General features: G+C 40.6%; 1 protein-coding gene across 1 annotated transcript in view; it reads right to left on the bottom strand.

The window, feature by feature from the left end:
- The window catches only part of wwc3 (WWC family member 3), a 40579-nt gene that overhangs the window by 11262 nt on the left and 7551 nt on the right, over window positions 1-21766 (bottom strand). Inside the window, exons 2-7 of the mRNA XM_026157968.1 lie at window positions 9503-9612; window positions 9101-9301; window positions 8629-8705; window positions 5619-5698; window positions 1653-1782; window positions 109-252 (exon numbers count right to left, since the gene is read on the bottom strand). Of these exons, the coding sequence (XP_026013753.1) occupies window positions 109-252; window positions 1653-1782; window positions 5619-5698; window positions 8629-8705; window positions 9101-9301; window positions 9503-9612 (742 nt within the window). The remainder of the gene's footprint in view (window positions 1-108; window positions 253-1652; window positions 1783-5618; window positions 5699-8628; window positions 8706-9100; window positions 9302-9502; window positions 9613-21766) is intronic.

The raw sequence follows: 21766 nt of genomic DNA, 5'->3' as shown, positions 1-21766 counted from the left end.
TAGTCACTTCAAATTTATGCAGGGAGTTAAATAAAGTAATACACTCATCATCTGGGATGCTGACTATTAATTTAGGGTGAGACAGGGAGGTGTAGCGGCGTCTCCTACCTCCCCCATGATGTCAGTCTGACAGCCAGTGTCACAGTACTGCTGCAGATTGTCACCCACGGTCCCAGTGCTGTTCGCCATCTCGCTGGCCGAATCGCTCACCGACAAGCTGCTTTGGAAGTTAACAGTCAGCTTAGCCAGGCTCTGTGAGAAAGAGGACACGTTATGTTCATTTCCAACTCCATATTTATACTCTTAAATAATTCAAACCTTCGGATGATTCAGAGTTCAAAATAATCTTTATTTAACTTATACCGGGATATGTTAGAGATATGACTTCATTTTAATAAACAGTCAAGAGTAGTTTTTGTTCTTTGGGAACAACGGCCTGCTTCTTTCTTATTCACACAGGCGTACTCCGTCTTGCTTCTATTGATTTTCACTGCAAGATGTTAGCGAGACCTGCTATGATGTACGGTTTATGGACAGCGGCACTGTCGAAAAGACAGGAAGCGCATCTGGAGGAGTTGAAGATATTAAAGCTTTCATTGGGAATGACAAGAATGGACAGGATAAGAAATCATTATAATAAAGGACAGATTAGGTTGAGTAGACTGAGAGAAAGTAAGAGAGGCTGAGACAGTTCAGACAGTGGACATATTGGACAAAGGATGTTTAATATGGAGCTGTCAGACAGCGAGAAAAGAGGAAGACCTCAGAAATTTCATGAACATAGTGAAGGAGGTACATGCAGAGGGTTGGTGTGACAGAAGAGGATGTTAGGAATAAGGTGAGATGGATTCAGATGACCTGCAGTTGTGATCCCTAAAAGAAGCAGTCGAAAGAAGAAGAAAAAAAGGTTCAAATTTCTTTGGTGGTCACCAGTTACGGTCACTTAAAGATAGCTTGGAAAATGCCCCCACAGCCAGAGTGGTAAAAAATAAAAATAAAATAAAAGTTAACATCAAACCTTCTACTAGAAAGAATAACATAAATACTGAAGGCCAAAGAAGACAAGTCTGAAAAGGTCTGGAGACCGTTTTTTACTTTCTCTGTTATCAGTGTAATTGTTTATTGTGAATCATGCAGAGTTTGTTTTTACTGAATTATTACAGGGAGTTTTTAGCCAAATTAAATGCCTCCGTTTTAGTTTATGTGAGTAGGTGCTTTAACGTGTTTGTATGATAAACGTTTGATCGTTTGCTTTTTCTTAAATGCCTTGTGTGAATTTTTCTTTTGATAAAGAAAAAATATGTCAAAAAGTGTCATCTGCCTCCACTGCGTGCTCAAAAATAGATCGTGATGCTGCCAGGAAATGCATCTGCAAATGTGGTCATCATTATCATCCTGTTACCGCTCGATTATTCACAATTTATTGCTGCGTCGTATATTTTGGTTTGCTGACAAAACCTGAAACTTGGTGGGTGATTCAGATGTCTGGAAATGTGCTTTAATAATAGACAATGAGGCAAAGTAGCAGAGGCTGACAGACACTAGAGGTCAGTATCGAACATGTCAACAACAAAAAAAAAAAAAAAAACTGAGAACTTCTGAAGCTAGCAAGTCAACATGATCTTTAAAGAAGAAGGGGAAAAAAGAGACACCTGGATGAGGTCCTGCCTCTCCTTCTCGCCTGTGCTGATGGCCTTCTTGATGCTACGCAGTTCGTTGAAGATGGCTTGAGCCTCGTCCAGCTTGTAGTTTGTCTGACTGGAGGACATCTTTCTGTCAATCCTGGAAGGTAAAAAATACACATTTTATATCTGCTAAGACACTCTTGGCTTTTGCAAAGTATAATGAAGCTCTGATGTACAGCAAGGGCTCTCGAAACATTATGACCGAGTGGCATGTAATGTGGTTTATTTTGATTTTTTTTGTTGTTGTTTTGTAGTTTGTTTGGGTTTTTTTTTTTACTTTAAAGTGGCTGTTACATTCATTGACAGTAAAGGTAACTGTCAGGGTAACTGAAGACCCATGTGACTAATTCCCTGTGATGGGAGGGCTTTTAGGGCCTTGTTTATGAAGGACAGGAGAATGGGGATGGGTTTGTGTGGCATCACCAGTGATGTGTACACTCCTCTGATTTTTATAAGGAAGAGCCAGCGAAGCGTGAAAGGGAAGCTGTTCAGAATTACTGGTCGATCTACATTCCCACCCTCACCTATGGCCATGAGCTCTGGGTAGTGACCAAAAAAAAAAAAAAAAAAGAACCAAAGGGCAGAAATCAGCTTCCTCTGAAGGGCAGCTGGGATGTTCATTAGAGACAGGGTTCAGGAGTAGAACCACTACTCCTCCAAACTGAAAGCAGGAGGAGGTGGTTTCCCAGCACATTTGATGTGAGGCGTTCCTGGACTTACCAGGAAGAGGGCCTGTGGCAGACTCACTGCATGCTGGAGGGTTTATATGCCTCTCCTGGCTTGGGAATGACTCAATATCCCCATGAAAGAGCTGCAGGAGATGGTGGGAGAGAGGTCTGAGCACAGGGCCCAGATAAGCAGTAGAAAGCTGGTGGATGAAGGGAAGCCTGCTGTGATGGTAACACTAGAATAGTTAAATGTGAAGAGAAATGCCACCTTGTTCTTGTGTTTTGTTTCTTTATCACAGTATGACATGAACTGTGAATTAATTAAATGTATAGTAGTGCAGTCAGCACTCATGGACGCCCCATAAAATGTTAATAAGGGCAGTCTTTAACCCACAGGCCACACTCTGAAAGCCCTGGTCCCAGAGGGCAAACCTTCATGGTTTCAGTATTTTTCCTATGTTCTTAAAAAGCTTAAAATCAAAGATGTTTGAAAAGACATCTGCTGAAAATCAAATTCAATCCAACTAATGAACTGAGCTATGAAGACAACACAAGACAAACCAGTTTTTTTATGGTCCGACGGTTTTAACAAGCTTGTGTTCTCGTGTGTGTTTTTGGAGTTACAGCTTTTTTAATTTGCTACGTCTCTAAGTAGCTTTGCTGCACTGTAACAATGTAAAGTTTCCCTTTATGACCTCCAGGGAGAAAAGTTGCTGCACGGCTGTAGCTAACGTGGGTCCTAATAAACTAAACTAAAGGTATATCAGCATCATGTATGTCGGTGATTTTCTAAGTGAGGTTGAGATGGATATATGAAGCCCGCAAACTGAACATTATTAGTTAATAATATAAAAAGATTTTTAAACAAATATATTATTTTTTTCTGATAATCATTCATGAGTCTTCTGTCATTTTTGGGCTTCCATAGGGGTCGATGTCAAAACTAAAAGTTTAAACTTATGTTAATGTTTTCAAGCATCTTTGTTCATCTTTGACTTTAAGACAGGATAAAACTGAAATGGATTTAATTTCGGACACTAAAAGTAATAAGAGTAATTACCAAAAGAAGCACAAGGATTAAGAATGAGAGCTAATCGGCTCTACTGAACTGTTATTTATCACCAATCTGACTCTTACCTACCTTTACTTTCTTATTTGTATCTAAAGTAGTTTAAAATTAGGAATGAATCTCTCATTCACTTGCACAACAAGATACGGTGCTTTGTATTGGGAAAACTTGTCAGTGGTGAGTAAAGTCACAAAATAATCTGATGAACATCTGAAGTCTTACTGTATTGTATTCATGAATGAGTCAAGTGTTTCTTTAGACTGTGGTTAGTTCAGAAATACTGAAACTGCATGTGACAGACTGGTATAAAGGCTCCGTTCGTTTACTTTCAACAATCAGGGATTGTTTGGGCTCTCCCTGATTTAGCAGGTGAAATCTCTGCGTGGGTTTATCCTACAGATCATGACATTAAAAAATAAACAAAAACATATCACAGTACACCAAATATGACCTATCTGCGCATTTCATCGTGCTTGCAGAGTAAATCTTGTATCCCTAGTCTGTGTGTGTGTGGTTAGGTAGGTGATTGGTTGGTGGGGAGCTGGAAGAGCACAGGACCGTGCCTCCTCCGTTAGTGGACCTGGCACGTGGCCTCCCCTCTCGCCACAACCCGCTTCCTTCACTCTCCTTCAACAGCAGGTACTGTTCATCCACCCGACCCTGCCTCTTCCTCCCAAAACAAGCCCTGCTTTGTTCCCCCCGGCCCATTGGCAGGGCCGAGGAGTTTATAGGTTTATGTGTTTAGCAGAAAACAGGACACTGCCCACCCTTCTGTGCTTGGCTGTATTGAACCGCCCCACCTCCCCCGTGCCGTACAGCATCATATATGCTTACATTTATTTTAGTTCAATTCTTAGAGCTGCTGATTGTGATGTTGGCTACAGAAACAGGTCAGAGGAAGCATGTGAAGCATCCAAAAATTCAGAGAAATTCATCAAGATAAGATGGAGAACAGATGAGACGTCTGTATGGCAAACTGTCCAAAAGATTAAAACTCCTAAGTCCAACTCCTGAATTCTTTAAGTCGAGCAATGAAGATTAAGGAGCAGGAGGGCTCTACACCAGAAACTGTTGGTTTGCTTTATCTGATGCGACATGGCGTGGAGAACAATTAGCTATATCGCTGACAACAGCTGAGATTGGAGAAAAAAACAACAACCCCAAAACAACAGCCGTAGGGTTCCTCATGGCCTCAGCCCTACCGGGTGACCCAGAGGGAACAAAGGGACGCGCACACACATACACAAAGGCTAACAAAGACATAAACATGCATATGAGCACGTATACACACACGTAAAAAAAATTCAAGAAGAGGATGCGTCTCCGTTTTCTGCAAGCTGTGTATTCTCCTGTCTATTCTGGGAATCACTTGAGTTGTGTATTATCTAAGAGATAAGGGACTCTTTGCCAGGACTCAGGAAGTGCAGAGGAATTTGCTGCCAGATATCTCTGTGTTTTTGAAACTGCTTTCAAGCCCACACCTCCCCCCCCTTTTCACCCCCTCCACCTCTACCCCCCCTTCTCCATGGAACAACTTCCTCTCCAGGCTGAGCCTTGGCTCTCTGCACTCCACTGGTGCATCCTCTTCCTGAGGTGGAGTCCCCTTTTCCATCAAAAACTCCCTCCATTTGCCTTTTCTGAAACATTCTCTCTTTTTTTCTCCTCTCAGAGGTGGAGCTTCTATTTCTAACATGAAATTTGGAGCTGCTTAGAAATGTTCCCAGCACAGGAAGACGCCATGTGAATGTGTGTGAAAAGCAACAAAAACTAGAAGTACAATGAATAATAGAGAAAAGTTACTTTAAATCACAATATATTCCTATTAACTTAAATATCTTCTTTTTCTTTTTTAAATGAGTCAAAGGCCTTTTTGCTTGAAATCTTTGAAATTTGAATCAGTCTTAGGTAAACGAAATCGTGTCTAAACTGTGAGGAGTGGAAACTGTTTTAAAAGATTATAATATTTAAATTTGAAAGCTCTGTTCAACAATATAGACAACATAAAAGTGTGGCGAGGAAAGGGAAAAGGTTTTAAAGGAACCTAAAGGATGAGACCAAACATACAGTGTGAGAAAGAATAAAAAAGGGAAAAGGCCGCTGGGTGGGGAGCAACAAGGCCGAGTGTTGTAGGAAGGAGAAAGGCGGCCATGGGAGGAAGGGTGGGCCTGGGACACACAGAGGCAGAGGAACACTCACTCCTGCAGGGTCTCCACTCCCATTTCCTTATACTGCAGCTCCTGCTTCACCTGGGCCAGCTCCTGCTTCAGTCGGGAGAGCTGCGGACAGAAGCGAGCACCGGGTTAGCGTGGCACACAATGGGCTTCTCTCACCACCGACACCGGCCAAAAGTGCCAAGTCACGACTATTCACATACAGGAATGCTCAGCTATGTTTATATAGAGGACCGCGCGCACGCACGCACGCACGCACGCACGCACGCACGCACGCACGCACGCACGCACGCACGCACGCACGCACGCACGCACGCACGCACGCACGCACGCACGCACGCACGCACACACACACACACACACACACACACACACACACACACACACACACACACACACAGAGGCGTTTTGTGCTTGAGAGGGTTTAGAAAAATAGAAATCTATAATTGATATGGTGGCTGTGAAGTGTGACCCAGTTAAAGATTTTTAAAAATATTATTTTAATATGAAATAGGGAAAGGGAACAATTTCAGAGTTACAGAGGGCACGTGAATTTTAATTTACCAAGTTTAGAGACAATCAAAGGTTAGGAGAAGGCCTGTAATACAATATATAGGGAGTCAAGATTTTTTAAAAAGAGGCATTATTCTAATTTATCTGATGTTTGTTGAATTATTTTTAAACACAGAAGCAACAAAGTCAAAAAACTGCAGCTCTTCTAATGGCCACTTGAGGCTGACTCCAGGTTACAGCAGAAATAAACATGTTTAGAGCCTGTTATAACAACCAGGTCCCTATGGATAGTTTCCCCTAAACCTCAACTGCACAGAAGGTCTTTTTTTTTTTTAATAATTCACCTATTTGAACATATTTTGGGCATAATGTTAGTGCTGTGGCTGCTTTGACTAAAGTTTTCTTGCACTAACAGCTACAGCTGCGAGCTGAATGCAGTACAAACACATTGATCTTACATCTGCCTAATGAGAATCTTCCTGATTTAAGGGCCCTTTTTTCTCCTCGCAATCGTTTCTTCCTCGGTGTGTGCACAAATTCATGAGGGCCACAATCGATAAACAACACAGATACCATTTCCATCCCATAAGTAAAACCTAGAACGATATTCAGATCCTTACAAGGAAGATGATGTTGCTTTAAACAGGCTGCCAACCTGTTCCAATAAATATTGTTCATATCTGGGACAGTGTCAGACTTTGCTTATCCTGTAGCCTACACAAACTGTAGTTAAGATGCTTTTGATGAGGTCATGCCATACTCCTATTAGAAAGAAGAGCTTATGAATGCTTATGTCAGTATCCCAACATGCTGACAACGGGAATGTTAACAGAGGGGAGTTATTACAGTTACCACAGAGCATGCGCTCATTGAACATCCCACTGTTTCAAATGAGGTCCGCCTATGTAGAAGGAATCTCTGTGAAAGAAACAGTTCAGTCTTCAGACCGCTCTAAATTCTCAGTTCCACAAGTTTTTTCTACTCTTGGCTCTCTACGAGCTCAATGAGAATAAACAGCTTTAATATGAGCCTCTCAGGCCCACAGCTACACCCGTATGCTGTTAAAACCCTCAGTTTTTAAAAGACAACCAATCAGCAGAAAGTCTGTTTTAAAAGTGGGAGGGGCTAAACAATTCATTCCAGAGTGTGAGCTGATGGCAAAGACAGTATAAACAGGGATGAAGCTTTCTGCCTTCTTTCTGAAGGCGACCAGATGGCCAGATGGAGGATTATCTGTGTTATAGAAAGGAAACTCAATGTCTAAAAACCCATCAATCACAAGTCGTTACCCAATGGATGGGCATTTTCACGGTCAGACCCCGCCCCTCACAATCAGATCCGGTCTGCGGCAACTACGATGGAGATGGAGAAAACTCTCATCGAGGCTTCAAAAAAAAAAAAAAAAAAAGACAAAAAGTGACATGACAGTAGCTCGATCCACCTTTTATACTGTCTGTGGGTGATAAGGTGCACCAAGGCCCAGTATAAAATAAACCAAGATCACTGTAAACAGTAAATCATGTAAAGCTATGCTTGTAGAGTCCAAGAATAAGAACAACATGGAGAGGGAAATGAACACGTGTATCTTTTAAGGTCATATTAGTTTTTAAATATCCATTCGCTTCCGCTTATCCTCTCCAGGGTCGCTGGAGCCTATCCCAGCTGTCATTGGGCGAGAGGCGGCGTACACCCTGGACAGGTCGTCAGTCTGTCGCAGGGCCAACATATAGAGACACAGACAACCATTCGTGCTCACATTCACGCACAGAGTCACACCTATTAATAATTTAGATTAATCAATTAACCTATCCCCACTAACTGCATGTCTTTGGACTGTGGGAGGAAGCCGGAGTACCCGGAGGGAACCCACGCAAACACGGGGAGAACATGCAAACTCCACACAGAAAGACCCCGGCCTGATGGTGGAATTGAACTCAGGACATTCTTGCTGTGCGGCTACCGTGTGAACCACCGTGCTGCAAGTTCTTAATAGAGAGTTACAAGTGGATACAAGAGGTTCCAATCAGTCTAAAACTATTTCATTGATTGCATTGATATTACTGTAATGATGGTGGTCACATAAATTAATCCTAATATTTAACACAGATTATATTGACCTTCATTGATTACCAGGAAATCTGAGTTATCTGGTCTTTAATCACTGTAAATATGTTTATTTATGGACGTTGCCTAATTTGTCAATATAATCTTTAAAGAAACTCAATTTCTCTGATTTGTCGACAGATTTCTTCAGTAACATCAAAATTACACCTTACTCAACACTTCAGGTTAAAATGTTGTTCATGCAGGAGAAACACCCTCGCCCATAGTACTGATCAGAGAGAAATGTCCTATATAACCCCATCAGGGACCTCAGCTTGACCCCTTCATGATCTCATCCTCATCCTCCTGAGGCCCCAGGCCAGAGCCACTGTATCCTGTAGGGGCCACACCCCAGCCCCTTTCTCTGCCCAAAAGGGCCCCTCACTGCAGCCCATTGTTCTCCTGCGATAATGACTTACCCGCTCTCGTCTACAGGCTATTTCCATTTTGATTTGGTCAGGGTCGTATTTCGCGTTTGAGGAGGAGCCAGAGACCGCTGTGGACACACAGAAAGGAAAAGCAGACAGGTTCGAGTTAGTTAGCCGTGATGATTTTAAGGTGTCATCTCTCAGATGCCCCCTGGACACCGTGTGTGTGACAGCTGGCAGGAGTCAGGGTTTATTGGGTGGAGGTAGTTAAAAGGGAGGATTTGGAAAATTTTCTATAGACCTGCACCCCTCCCAAAAGTCTTTAAAGGGATATCAGCAGTAATACATGTCCAGACTAGATAACTGGGTCAGCCAAGGTCATGTTTGGTTCCCATGAGAGCTTCAGGCTCATATTTTTCGCATCCATTTTCATTCCTTTCTGTTCATCTCCTTTGTGCATCTTATTATAAAACAAAATATGGTGTACACTATCAGACGAGTGAAGGACATCTGTGCGTCTTACTGCTGGTGATGGAGCGATTGTCCTCAGAGAGCTCGTGGAAGAGCATCATTTCCTGCTGAGCCAGCTCCAGTCGCTGTTGCTTGACCAGGTATATCTCCTTCTTGGCTTTGAGGGCCTCCTGGGCCACCACAAGGTACTCCTTCAGCATGTGCTCCTGCTCCTGCCGCCATTGAGTCCGCGGGTTCTCAATCTGGGTGGTCTCTGACAGGACGACAAAGACAGGAGTCAACAAATAATTGCACAAAGACATGTGAAACTACAAACTATAAGTACACTGTATTAAAATTCAGTGGGCTTTCACTCTGCCAAGTTATAGTCAAATAAAGTCTTTTTAATACAAGTTGCATTTACTTGTGCTTAATTTTTATGCTGAGGGGACAAAAGCCAAGTTAATGTACTCACTGTTAATGTGGTCAATGTAGTAAACTCCCACTTGTTGGTCATAAACTTCCTCCCACCCGAGAGGCAGCTCATCTCCAACACAGTCGGCGAACGTCAGCGGTTTGGTGATCCTGAAAATTATTGAGAATATTTCAGTGCAAACAATAACCTGCAATGAAGATCATATACAGAATAAAAACATGTATCCTGCAAACTCTCACTTCTTTTTCAATATCAAAACACTGATCAATAAACCTCACTACATTCCCATCCTGTTTAGTTACTCTCATTTAAACATTCATACAAATACATTTTCTTCCTCATTTATTATGTACATACAGTAAAATGGTGTGTTAAGTTCTAATGAACAAAAGCAAACATTTATTCTTTATGTGTTCGTGTGGTTAAATGACCAAAACAGTTGAGAACGTGTAATACGAGAAAAACAACACAATTCAAAAATGCAAAAATACATTTCACAGAAATTGGCATAAAAAAAAACATCAAACATCATAACCTGAAATGCACCAATCAAATAACAAAGTTGCTCGATATACTATAAGTGGTAGCAGGCAGGTGAACCCTACATGGTCAAAAAGCTAAATCTTTCACAAATGTACCTATGACCTTGATACAAAATTTTGCATAATTAGTAGGGGTGGGGGGGAAAAAAATCGATACTGTGTAGTATCGTGATATTTTGTTTGCTAATAATGTATCGATACAGGGACAGCAGAAATCGATATTTTGTTACAAAAAAAAGTTTTTGTGCTCTGACTTCAGAGCATGTTGATCCTTTTTCTGAGCAAGAATCCTGACATTCCTTCACTGTCCAAATGTGTTTAACTTTTTTTTGGCAGCAATAAACATGACAGTTTACTTATTTTAATTTAAGACATGTTTTATTTTAATTAAGTTTAGAACTTTTTTATTTAATGTAAAATTATATTTTGTTTTAATTTACTTTCAAATTCTTCAGTTGCTGAATGGGCTGCATAGTTTTCATAAATTGCATAGTTCAGAATAGCTATAATTGTACCAGATGGTTGCATTCAGTTAAGTTGGGCTAGACTGTAGTACAACAATAAAAATGACTGAAATGAGAGAAAGACTGAGTGCGAGGCTTTGATATTAGATAAAATGAATATTGATAAACCTTTATGTACAGAATCTGAATATCGCAGATATTTTAAAAAAAAAATCGCAATAATATCATATCGTGCGTTAAGTATTGTGATAATATCGTATCGTGGGATGTATGGTGATTCCCACCTCTAATAATTAGTGCATAGAGCATACTTTACATGCCATAATACCAGTATGATCTGTTTAAGCATTCTTAAACAGATCATATGCACAATACAGTCCGTGACTCCTCTGCACCATCGCTCATGACCCACTGCCACATGTCAATAGCACCTTTAAAAATATATTTACTAAAAAACATTTATGACATGTTCAGTATTTGTTTTACCCGCCAAAAAACACGTCTTTCTCTTCCCTGACAGATTTTAGACAAATTAATATGAATCATGAGCTTCAGGAGGCTTTGGAGTCAGATATAATGACTTTGAGTCAGTGACCTTCACATGTTTATGAATTTACATTCTATTTGTGGCAGCGGTGAGTATGTGCATGTGTGTACATAAAGTACTTTATTTGTGACAAGTAACTACCTGAGCAAAACAACCAGCTGACACTTTCACGCATCATTACATCCTGTGGTTTAACTCCACATCCATGGACTGCAGCTAGTCCTCGCCCCACTCCACTGGATCTGTAGAGCAGAACAAGGACTAAAACTGAAAGTCCAGGACAGAGAAGTCTGTCTTGAGTCTGCACGACCTGACCAGAGAACCCAACGGTAATTAGAAACACAGGAAGGAAAGATGCCACAGTCAGGTGACTATCACCAACTGCATTTAATAAAATTAAATCTAAAACTAAAACTAGGTATGCAATTTAGCTGTGGCTAAAAGTGAAAACTAAATAACAAACATTGCTACAAAAAACTAGCCCCAGATTGAGCTATTATGAGGCAGCAATCCCCCCCAGAGTAAAGTGGAAAATTGACAGACTGCAGCACTGTAGTGGCATCTGTTGTGGCGAACAGAGAAAGCCGAATGTCAAATTGAAGCTGTCAATCCCACCTTCAGCTATGGCCATGAGTTACTGTCATTGGCTGAAAGATGATCCTGATCACAAGTGGCAGAAATGAGTAGAGCAGAAGAAATCAAAAGGGATCAGAGGTTTTTTCATAGTTGCCTCATCTTTTCCAGCTGTTGCAGCATCTTCCACTCTGTAATCTGAGAGTCTCTGAGTTCCTTTACCAATATAACATTGAAACGGTGGTGAGGGCTGACCCACTCGTACACCCATGTACGCGTACCTGTGTGCCTAACAACAATCAATAGCGAAAATGACACCAAAGCAGAGTGAATGCCAGTGGATGTGACATCATATTTACAATGCATCAACATTCACAAGGGCAAAAACAGTGACCATAAACTAGGCTTTAGAGATGGCATGAAGAGTTTATTCATGCAGGAGGGGCTCAGAGAAGAGCTGCTGATCCTCAAAATCGAAAGGAGCCAGCTTGAGGTAGCCCAGTAAAGTCTGTTGCCACCCCCCCAAAAAACAAAACAAAACACAAAGAACAAGGGCAAGGCAAATGACAGCCTGACACATGATGATCTCTACTACCCTAACAAATCATATCAGTGAGTCATGGAGCAGCGGGTTTGATGACAGCAGTTCATACAGTAGCTAATTTCCATCAAATCAGCACAAAAGGAAAAAGGAGGAACAGCAACCACCACACTATGCTCACAATGCAGACAGCGCATTAGTCCTGATCCTGTCGAGGTATGCATACAATGAGGGGATGGCCCGGAGAGAGACGCTGAGACATTCTGCACAGCATTCCTCAGAGCAAACTCACTTCACCAGATCTCACTACCTCATTTCGGTCAAAGAATTGGCATTCGGATTAAGAGCCAGTTGATGAGTCAATGCAGAATTAGCCCTTCGCTCTCATTGAAGTGACATAAAAACAAGGCGTTCTAACACAAACAAAGCTGTACTGAATCCTAATTGATGATTGGTCACAGGAGCTTACCTCTAATTCAATAAAACCCCTAATCTGCTGCTTAAGTGCAGCTCTGCATGTGTTGTAAGTCAGTATTAAACGTTCAAACATGTGTTCATAAATTATTAGTTAAGGAAGCCTAATATTCAGCTGAGTAGGTATCGAGTTTTCAGATTTGGGGATTCTGTTTTTTCAATGCTTGACATCCCTCTCACTGAGAGCAGTGATTATCATGCTTCAGCTCACCTCACTGTTGCTAAATTAGCAGCTTTGACACTGGATTTGGCCAATTTTCAAATCCCTTTCGACAAATTTTTTTTTCCCCTCCAGAAAACGGTTTTGAGAGAAAAAAATAATTCGTCATAACATCTTGATGTCCTGGAGCAGGATCATCAGTATCTCTTTCTCCCTGATGTGTTTATTAGAAAAGCTTCAGAACGTGAGAGGAAATAAAGCTGATTTCTGAAATCACTGTACATGTAGCCAAAATCACAGCATAGCCATCGTCTTTAACTCGTGTATGACGGTTATTTACCGTTTATTGCTATGAAAGTTAAGAAGCAAAATGAGATTAGTAGAACTGCAACTGGCAACATTTTCTTTGCCTCAGTTTCATAAATGTTTTTTTTTTATATTACAGAGACAAGAGAAGCTGAACCTCTGAAGTATTATGTGCGACATTACATTTTTTCCTTATAACTGACCTCTGCTTTCTACAAACACTGACCCAACAAAGACCCAAATATTCCCCTTTGAGAACCAGAAAATGGCTTCAGTCAACATTATGATGCGATCCTTTAAGACAATACAAAGAATCGACCGCTGAGTGATCGTGGCCAATCATGGATAGCAATGTATGTTTTATAATATTTGCGATGCCTTGGGTATTTTACAAATGGATTCATTAATTTTTTTCAAGCAAAACAGCTTAAGCACGTTCACTGTTCACAATACTGTCTGATGAAGCACCTGAATAACTTCTTCCTGACAACGACAAATCCAAGTGTTACACCAAACACAACAAAAGTGAGAAGAAAGAGAAGCTGACAGGAAAAGTTTCCTCGTCAAAGTTTTGAGCTGTGACTTGACCAATTAGCAATTACCAGTAAACGAAATTATTACAGGTAGAAGGTGTGAAACGCCTTCAAACTGCTGACCTTTTAACATGTGCTTTACATGTAGGATTACAGGTGAGTAGATCACTGTCCCGGCATTTGATTGGTAGGATAGTGTTTTTCTAGTCTACGAGCTACACCATTTATATTCACATGCCGTTTTATTTTACACACTTTTAATTTGCTTTTCAATCAAGGATCAATCAATGCAATAGCTATAACACCTGAGCCACAGCTAGCTGACCCATTCATGTTTTAATAATGTCCACACCTGAAGAGGTCAAACTTCGACTTAGACTAAATGATTCACAGATGAATTGTTTGATCATATTTTCTTCATCAGTGGCCTCTCCTAACTAGAAACACTGGCACACTTAATACCCAAATATTCCCCTAAAATAAAGTGCACAGGCCTGCAGCAGCTTCACAAATAACTGCTCAAATCTACCAGAGGCAGGCTGAAGCAGGGTTAAAGGGATGAACTATGTGCACTGTCCAGCTGCCAAACACCAGGACAAGGCAAACAAGAGCACACTCCCTACCTGCTCCTGCTTTAAATGTTTGTTAAAGGTAAACAGACACCAACTGCACTTGTAAATACTTAAATAAACACTGACTGTAACACAGCTGCTGTCAGGTTTCATGTGCAGAAAGGAACTGTAGGAGAAACAATGAGACAAAAAAATCTATAGTAAAAAAGCAATGCAAGGTTATATGAAGAGCAGCAATAATGTATAGTAGTTCTGCTTTATTTTGGGTGATTTGAAATGGTGATAGAAATAGAACAACCACGAGAGGCTTTGGACGGGAAGCTATGTGACGTCAGAGGGAGGTTAGTCCTGAACTGCCCTCTGACCTCCCTGGGGAGACTAAGAAAAAAAGAAAAAAGGCAGAAGGGAAAAACATGTCCTCTCAGAGATCTGAATCTGAATTTCTGAATGTTTGGTTTGTTACACGGTCTTGTGACAGCAGCCTCTGTTTTTCCAAGTAATGTCTTGGTCTTGGGAGAGTCTGTAACCACTGCACAAAAAACTCACAGCAGCAGCAGAGGGACACACAGCAGCACAGAGCAGGAGACGGCCAATGTGACAGTATAGATTCAGCCAGAAAAACTGGACAACTGAAGCTAGCTGTGTGTAGTAAGTCTGCATTTCTGGTCCACTTTTAACCAGAAGAAATTTTTATGACCTTTTCTGACAGTCAGCCTCAGTTGACACAGTGAAACAGCTGTGCCTGAATAAAATTTGAGAGATTTAAGTCGGGACGTTTCCTACACGGGGCACAAAAATGAGACAGTCTCACAATTGTAAAGGCTCCATTTGGTTCAAGCCCGTGGTTCCCACGTGGTACACTGAGGCACACTAGTGCTTCCAAAAGCACATTAAAATAAGTTTGTTTTTTAGTATTTAAAAATCCAATCATATAATCAAATTCCAATTTGATGACAGCTCTAAAGCAAGCTGTTGCCCCTTGAAGAAAGTCAAGGTGTGCGGCGTGTTTTTGTGGCAAATGCGCCAAACTTTGGATAGTATCCTGTATGCACTCATTCCCATACAACGGAAAAGTTTCAACCTTTCTTCTGTCAAATGGAAATCCATTCGCACAGGAATTATTACAAAGTGACACAACAGGCTCGGACAGCGAGAAGGATGCAGCAATGAGCTGGAGCGAGTCGCCTTTCTGAAGAAACTTGTTCATGTTGACACCAAGCAAGCCAAACAGACACGTGGAAAACAAACCATTCAGATCAAAACTTGGCCCACCTTAAAAAACAACAACAACAACAACAACAACAACAACAAAACCCCCACTGGATCTGAAACAGAGTCTGAGATGGTTTGCTTGATTGTGCTAAATGGGCTGATATAGCAGTGGATAACAAACATGATAGAAGAGCTTGTTGCAAAGTATAAATGCAATCCAACTTTTTACAGTAGCCAAATACGGTTGTTCCAAAGGGGAAAAAAAAAAAATCACTCAAATACTAACTTATACTAAAAATTACTATCACTATTGGATTAGATGCTCATTTCCAACAATACTGACACGAGCAGTGGCGTCTTTGCCTCCTCTGGCTGACAGCCACACGCCCCCTCCCCTCACCAGTAGCTAGTAGTTACCGTTCACAACACCGAACAACACTTTATGAGGAATTCCAAGAGGTCAGTAAAGCTCCCGTTTCACACTGAAGCAGTGAAACATTTATCACAAACATTAATCTGTTTGTCCCAGATTGAAGCTGAGGAAAGTCCAGACGGCAGCCTAATGTCTGGTGACCAAGAATCTGTTTAGCACAGATGTGAATACAGATTTGCCTTCACTTGGGTTTTCCCCTTTGGTGCTCCATGGCACACAATGTGTGGAAATCACTGGTTTAGATGATGGTGCGGGAGGCAGAACACAGGACCTCCACTGCTCTGAAAGGTGCAATCAAACTTTACTAGGACGCTGATATGGACTACATCAGAGATCTGCAGAGGATGCAGAGCATGTGTGAGACAACCAACGGGATGCTTTACCCACCCCAATACTGTTTGGCCGTTTTAGGCCCAAGCACTTATTTCTATAATAATCATATTCCATTAGGATTATTTTAGAGCTGCTGCAGGATTACACTCCCTACACAGCAGGTGCTCTCAGGGACTTTTAGGCAGTTTTTAGCCAGTGTGTCTCTCTGGATGGCAAAATCTGTCTATGGGTTGTGCTGTCCATCAAATTTGTTCCAGACTGAAATATCTTAACAAGTACTGAACCGATTATTTTAACGACTCCAAAATCTCCCCAAAATAAATATTAACCTAAGTGACCCCCTTAAATTTCCTCAAGCTTTAACATAAGGTTGAAGTACATAATGGATAAAATGACCAAATGATGAATTAGACTAATAACCACCACATTAAAAGCCACATATAAAGCCCAGTTTGTCAGCACGGCAAAAAAGGTTAATTATGAAGGTGAACGCAGTAGGGATATACATGCATAACATCAACATTTTAGGAATGCCATTCTGAGCAGTAATGCTGACATCAACTCATCTCGAAGCTGAGATGACTACATCCTCTCATCCTGTAGACCAAGGACTGGTTCTATGAAACTTAGCAGACATCAGCTCTTTACTTTGTGGATATTTTGAGTAAAACTAACAGGAGCCATTGTTTTAACAATTTGTCAAAAATCCTTCATTTCCAGTTTCTGAGTCATGGGTTGTTCTCCAGTTCCAAACTTTGTGTTGACTTAATCTTAATACAAATCAAACTAACAAATCTCAATTCATCACCTCGGGTTTTGGAAACAAATAAATGAGTATTAATCAAATATCAGGAGAATCAGGTTTGGATAAAGTTCATACTTTCACTTTCTCACATGAAGCAAACAGCAGAAAAAGGCTGACTTTAGACGTGTTCGCGCTACTGGAAATACCCAAAGTGGTTTAGGCGAGAGAACTGTCTGGATGGAGCATGCAGAAGCCAAAACACAAAACTCAAAGACCATCTAAGGTCAGACTGCACTGGACATTTGGACCTGTGTTGGTTTGGTTAGAAAATAATTGGTGTAGACATAGTTCTTGTCACAAAATTAGCCATTTTCTTCCAGAAATGAAAAAGAAAACAAACAAAGAATGACCAGAAACACCAAAGAAGTATTAAGACAAGAAATAAACCTGAGAAAACATTTTTAAATAAAAAAAATAATACTCGCATGCATGTTGAGGCTTTGTCGGCGGTTAATGGTTTATTCTAAAACATTAAACATTCTCCAGGATCCTCTTTCAATCTGAGCGGAAACAGAAAATGAGACATATCTGAAACGGAAAAAAATAGAGGCTGCGAGAATGACAAGCATGTTCAGCTGTGGAGGAATGAAATGCTGCCGGGCTTGCTCGTGCACCGCAAATTCTCAGCAAAATATATTTAGTTGTTGAAGACATTTGCTAATTCTAGAATAATCTGTGCCATCCTGGGTTGTCCCAGAGGATATTTCTATCTGTAGCGGCGACAGCCTGCTGCATGGGAAAGGCATGTGAAACTCGAGTCTGGGCCACCGAACCACGTCTAGCTGGGTCATCACCACCAGCTCCTTAGCCTTTGTTTCGGAGCTGCAACAATTAAAATTCTCCAGAAAGAAGTCTGCACATTCCACTAAAAATAATACTGCCTTCACACATTTCTTTACGGGACCTCAGAAGCTGGATTTAATACCCTGAATCTGGGTTACTATCCTTCAGCTCGACCACAATGAGCTCACTAAGGTTTGACAGCCACATGTTTTCAAGAAGCTAACAACAATTCAAAGGCTCTCTTGCTGCTGCCGGCTTTTATTTGGTTCATAATACAGCTCATAATAAATTAAAAAACATACAGCTCATTACGCCAACTTTTTTAATACAAACAGCCCCAAACAGTCCGTATATAATGCATTTTTGACACCGTTTGGTTCACTATAAATGCAGCTATGTTATAAAACAGCCAGTCAGCCACAGCAGAAGAATCAAATCAGAATCACGAAACACTTAATCAGCCACTGAAAGACTTTTATGATCCCACAATCCTACTGCTGAAGTCTACAAATCTGACCAGAGGAGAGATCTTTGCACAACAAGCACTGCTCATTTAATCAGAGGGGTGGACTATGCTTCTGGTTCAACATAACCAGGTTTTCTTTGTGTTTGCCGTCTTAAGAAAACCTAAAACACCACGCAGAGACATTTCTTCATTAATCCAGGCTTTTAGCTTCATATAATGCAGCCTCTGACACTACTTCAGCTGACTCTTCTTACTTGGTTAAAAATGGACTGATGAAATGCCGCCTAGTTTAGTAAGAGACATTAGATGAACAAGTGATGAGATCTAGAAAATGTAAGAAAAGAAATACAGCTAAAGGTAGCAGTGGTACTGGCAAGAAGACCAGAGAGTGGAGTTGTCAGAAACACATCGATTTTACCACCTGGTCCACTCTCAGCATCAGTGTGAAATTTCCAACCTAATGGATTTAAAGATAAAGACTATTCATTGCATCCAAATGTGACACTGACGGGAAAATGTAAATCACTTTGGGTTGGGCCCTGATTTAAAGGTGCATCACGCAGGTTTTGTTTGTGTATTAAACATTTTTTTTTTTTGGACAGTAAGGCAATTTAAAAATAATCTCTTTGTTGTTTCTAAGGCTGTTAGAGGTACCAAGGGCTGATTTTTGTGTAAAGGAAGTGGGTCAGAATTTCCATGAAAATTTAAAGGAAGTGAATCTTAGGTTGGCTTTCCTCTGTGCCTCTCTTCTGGACCTAGCTAGTCAACTTTAACCTAGAAATGGAATTTAACCACTCCATTTCTAGGTTAAGGTTGACTACTTGGTGGTCACTAGACCATTTGGTGAAAGATGCCAAGAGACCGATTTCACCCAGCAACCACTTGGAGATTACACAGATGAGGTCTTACGAACACAGCATTACCAAATCTTCATTTATACTGTAGTATTCAGAGCTGTAATTAGAAAGAGCTACTTCAATATTTTTAGCTAAGGTGATATTAGAGCTAAAGCCCCGTTTCATAAAGATGAAGCCCTTCAAGACTTGCTACACAGTCTTTTAGCTTTCAGCGGACAAGCCCCGTCCATGTGTTCAGGCGCTGTCTAAATGTGTACAGAGACGGGGATCTTAGGCTACTTATAGAAACCTATTTCTATAAGATTTAACACATAATGGGAGAACCGGGTGTCTGTGCGTCCGTCTGTCTGCCAGCTGCTTCAGGCCTCACTCTGAAACGCTGCACCAGACCCCTCTGACAGTCTGGACATAAATGACATTCCTCCCCAAGTTGTTTTCACATTTCTTTTTTAACACAGAAAGGAATTTTTGAGGCAACAGCACTTCTTTTTGGCTTGCAAACTGTTTGTCATCTCCCCAATACAACACGAGATAGAAGCAAGGTGGAGCTTTTGTTGGGCGTATTTAAAAAGGAAAATGAAGAAGGCAACTTAGGCTGAACACATAATCTGGTCTGGAGCTTCAATTCAAAATTAGCACATAGCACCGCATCTCCACATTTTCTCTTAATGAAAACACGCTCTAAATGAATTATTGAGAGTTTGGGGGTAGTCACAAACTCAAGACACTAGTTAGCTAAGGACAATAGCAAAATACTGCAATTAAATACAGCTGGATGAACACTCTGTTTAACTGGTAGTTAGTAGGGATGCAGAATTGTGAAATTACTGGCTTTTTTGTTTGTTTTTTTAAGCTTTTGTATTTTTCCCCTCAGTGTGACAGAGAAGCAAAAATGTTATAAAAGATAGATGGACAATTTTAAGGGGAACAACTATTTTCTATTTTACATATCCTGTTGTTGTGGTTAAGAATTTCAAATAATAAAGTTATGCTGAAGTAATCCCTGTGAACCAAACAGAGATCTTCAAATAGTTCTTTCTATACTTTGACCTGTATCCCGTCTTTAAGTCTGACGTCATTAGCCGTGCCTGGGCCCAACTCCGCTGCAGGTCCCTAAAGTCACACGATCACTGCGGCATCACTGTGAGTTAAAAACTGTCTAAATCTTTTCATCTTTAATAAAATGATCAGCGTTGCTGCTTTACCAGGTGTAACAATTACGTTTAACATCCAGGCATCCATGAAAACAGAATTTATTAAACTTAGCGGCGTTAGAAGTTAGCAGGGAGTTAGCTCGCTAGTTTCCATCTAAATATACCATGTTCTGACTGAGGGATTTCTGAAAAAATTAAGACATACAGCTCTGCTACTACTTCCAACATAAATGAAGACAGGAAAGTAAACAGCAGTGACATTTGTAGGGTTACTGAAGTTTGGATAATTCGCATGTAATGATGTGCTACGTGATTGCTAGCGACACAGCTATGTTAGCATAATATAAACAGTGAAGCTGGAAGATGAACGCTAGGCCTTATCATACCATTCACGGTAATACCGGTATAACGTTAGGAAATGATAAGAAAATGAAATATCGTGATAAAATATGGGTAAAATGCGCAACAGTGCCTTTGTTTTCATACGCACATGGCAGATTTTATGTGGTACACGGCGCTCAAAATGTTTTAGTACAACTTTGATAAGCTACGAAGCCGCACCGCTTGATCGTTATGTCGGAGGATTACGGCTACCATAGTCGGGAGCCTTGTAGAGTGATACGTACTGCTATTACGTACATGCTTCAACATAATATTACCATATTGTGTGTGTATTACCTCTTTTTTAGTTTTGTGGATATTATATGCTCAGGATATGTCAGCCCATTTCCACTGGAAATGCCTTTTGGTTAAACTGTCAGCAAGGAATTTGCATTTGCATTGTTAAATTTTTATATAGATTTAATGCACATAAAAAACAGCTGCTTGTTTCAGTGAAAATGCATTGATGGGCTTTTTTTTTTTTTGCACCAATAAAGTTGTGGAGTTGTAAAGTATTTTGTCTCGCGTCAATTATATCATCAGTTATATCGTTATCGCAAATTTCCAAATATATATCGTGATAAATATTTTTGGCCATATCCCTGCCCTACCGACAGTGATCACTGACTGTTTTCAGGGGCTTGTTGAGATTAAATAGAACAAGATACAACGCATTAAAATACACAACAGCCTTATTAAACGAAGAGTAGTTTGGGCCTGGAATTAGGATTCATCACGTCATCACTTAAAGACAGGATAGTATCCCTAATACGTTCATCCCAGGCACATAGAACTGGTTATGAGTACAAAATCCCGCCCAACCACCTTCTCTTTGCAAGTGGCAGCCAATCAGAAGAAAACTGGTTTCAAAAGAGGCACTAAAGCAGCTTGAGGATGAATTGGAGGCCTTGCACCAAGGTACAGTATGTGATAAATAAAGATTATTTCATTTATATACTGTGAATTATAGAAACCAACTCTATTAGAGTTCAATAATAAAAATATTGAGCTGGAAATTAGCATAATGACTCTTTATTACAATACTTCTGAAATCTTCTAAAGCATAAAATTAATGTTGCACATTATTATTGACCACTGCCAAGGGTAACTATTGTGTCATTTAACATCAGGCTGATTTATCTGTGCATTTCCACTGCTTAGGTTTTA

This window comes from Astatotilapia calliptera, chromosome 23 (genome assembly GCF_900246225.1).
Source record: "Astatotilapia calliptera chromosome 23, fAstCal1.2, whole genome shotgun sequence".
Taxonomy (NCBI): Eukaryota; Metazoa; Chordata; class Actinopteri; order Cichliformes; family Cichlidae; genus Astatotilapia; species Astatotilapia calliptera.
Note: the sequence above shows the minus strand (reverse complement) of the source record. Positions and strands in the feature narration are given on the sequence as shown.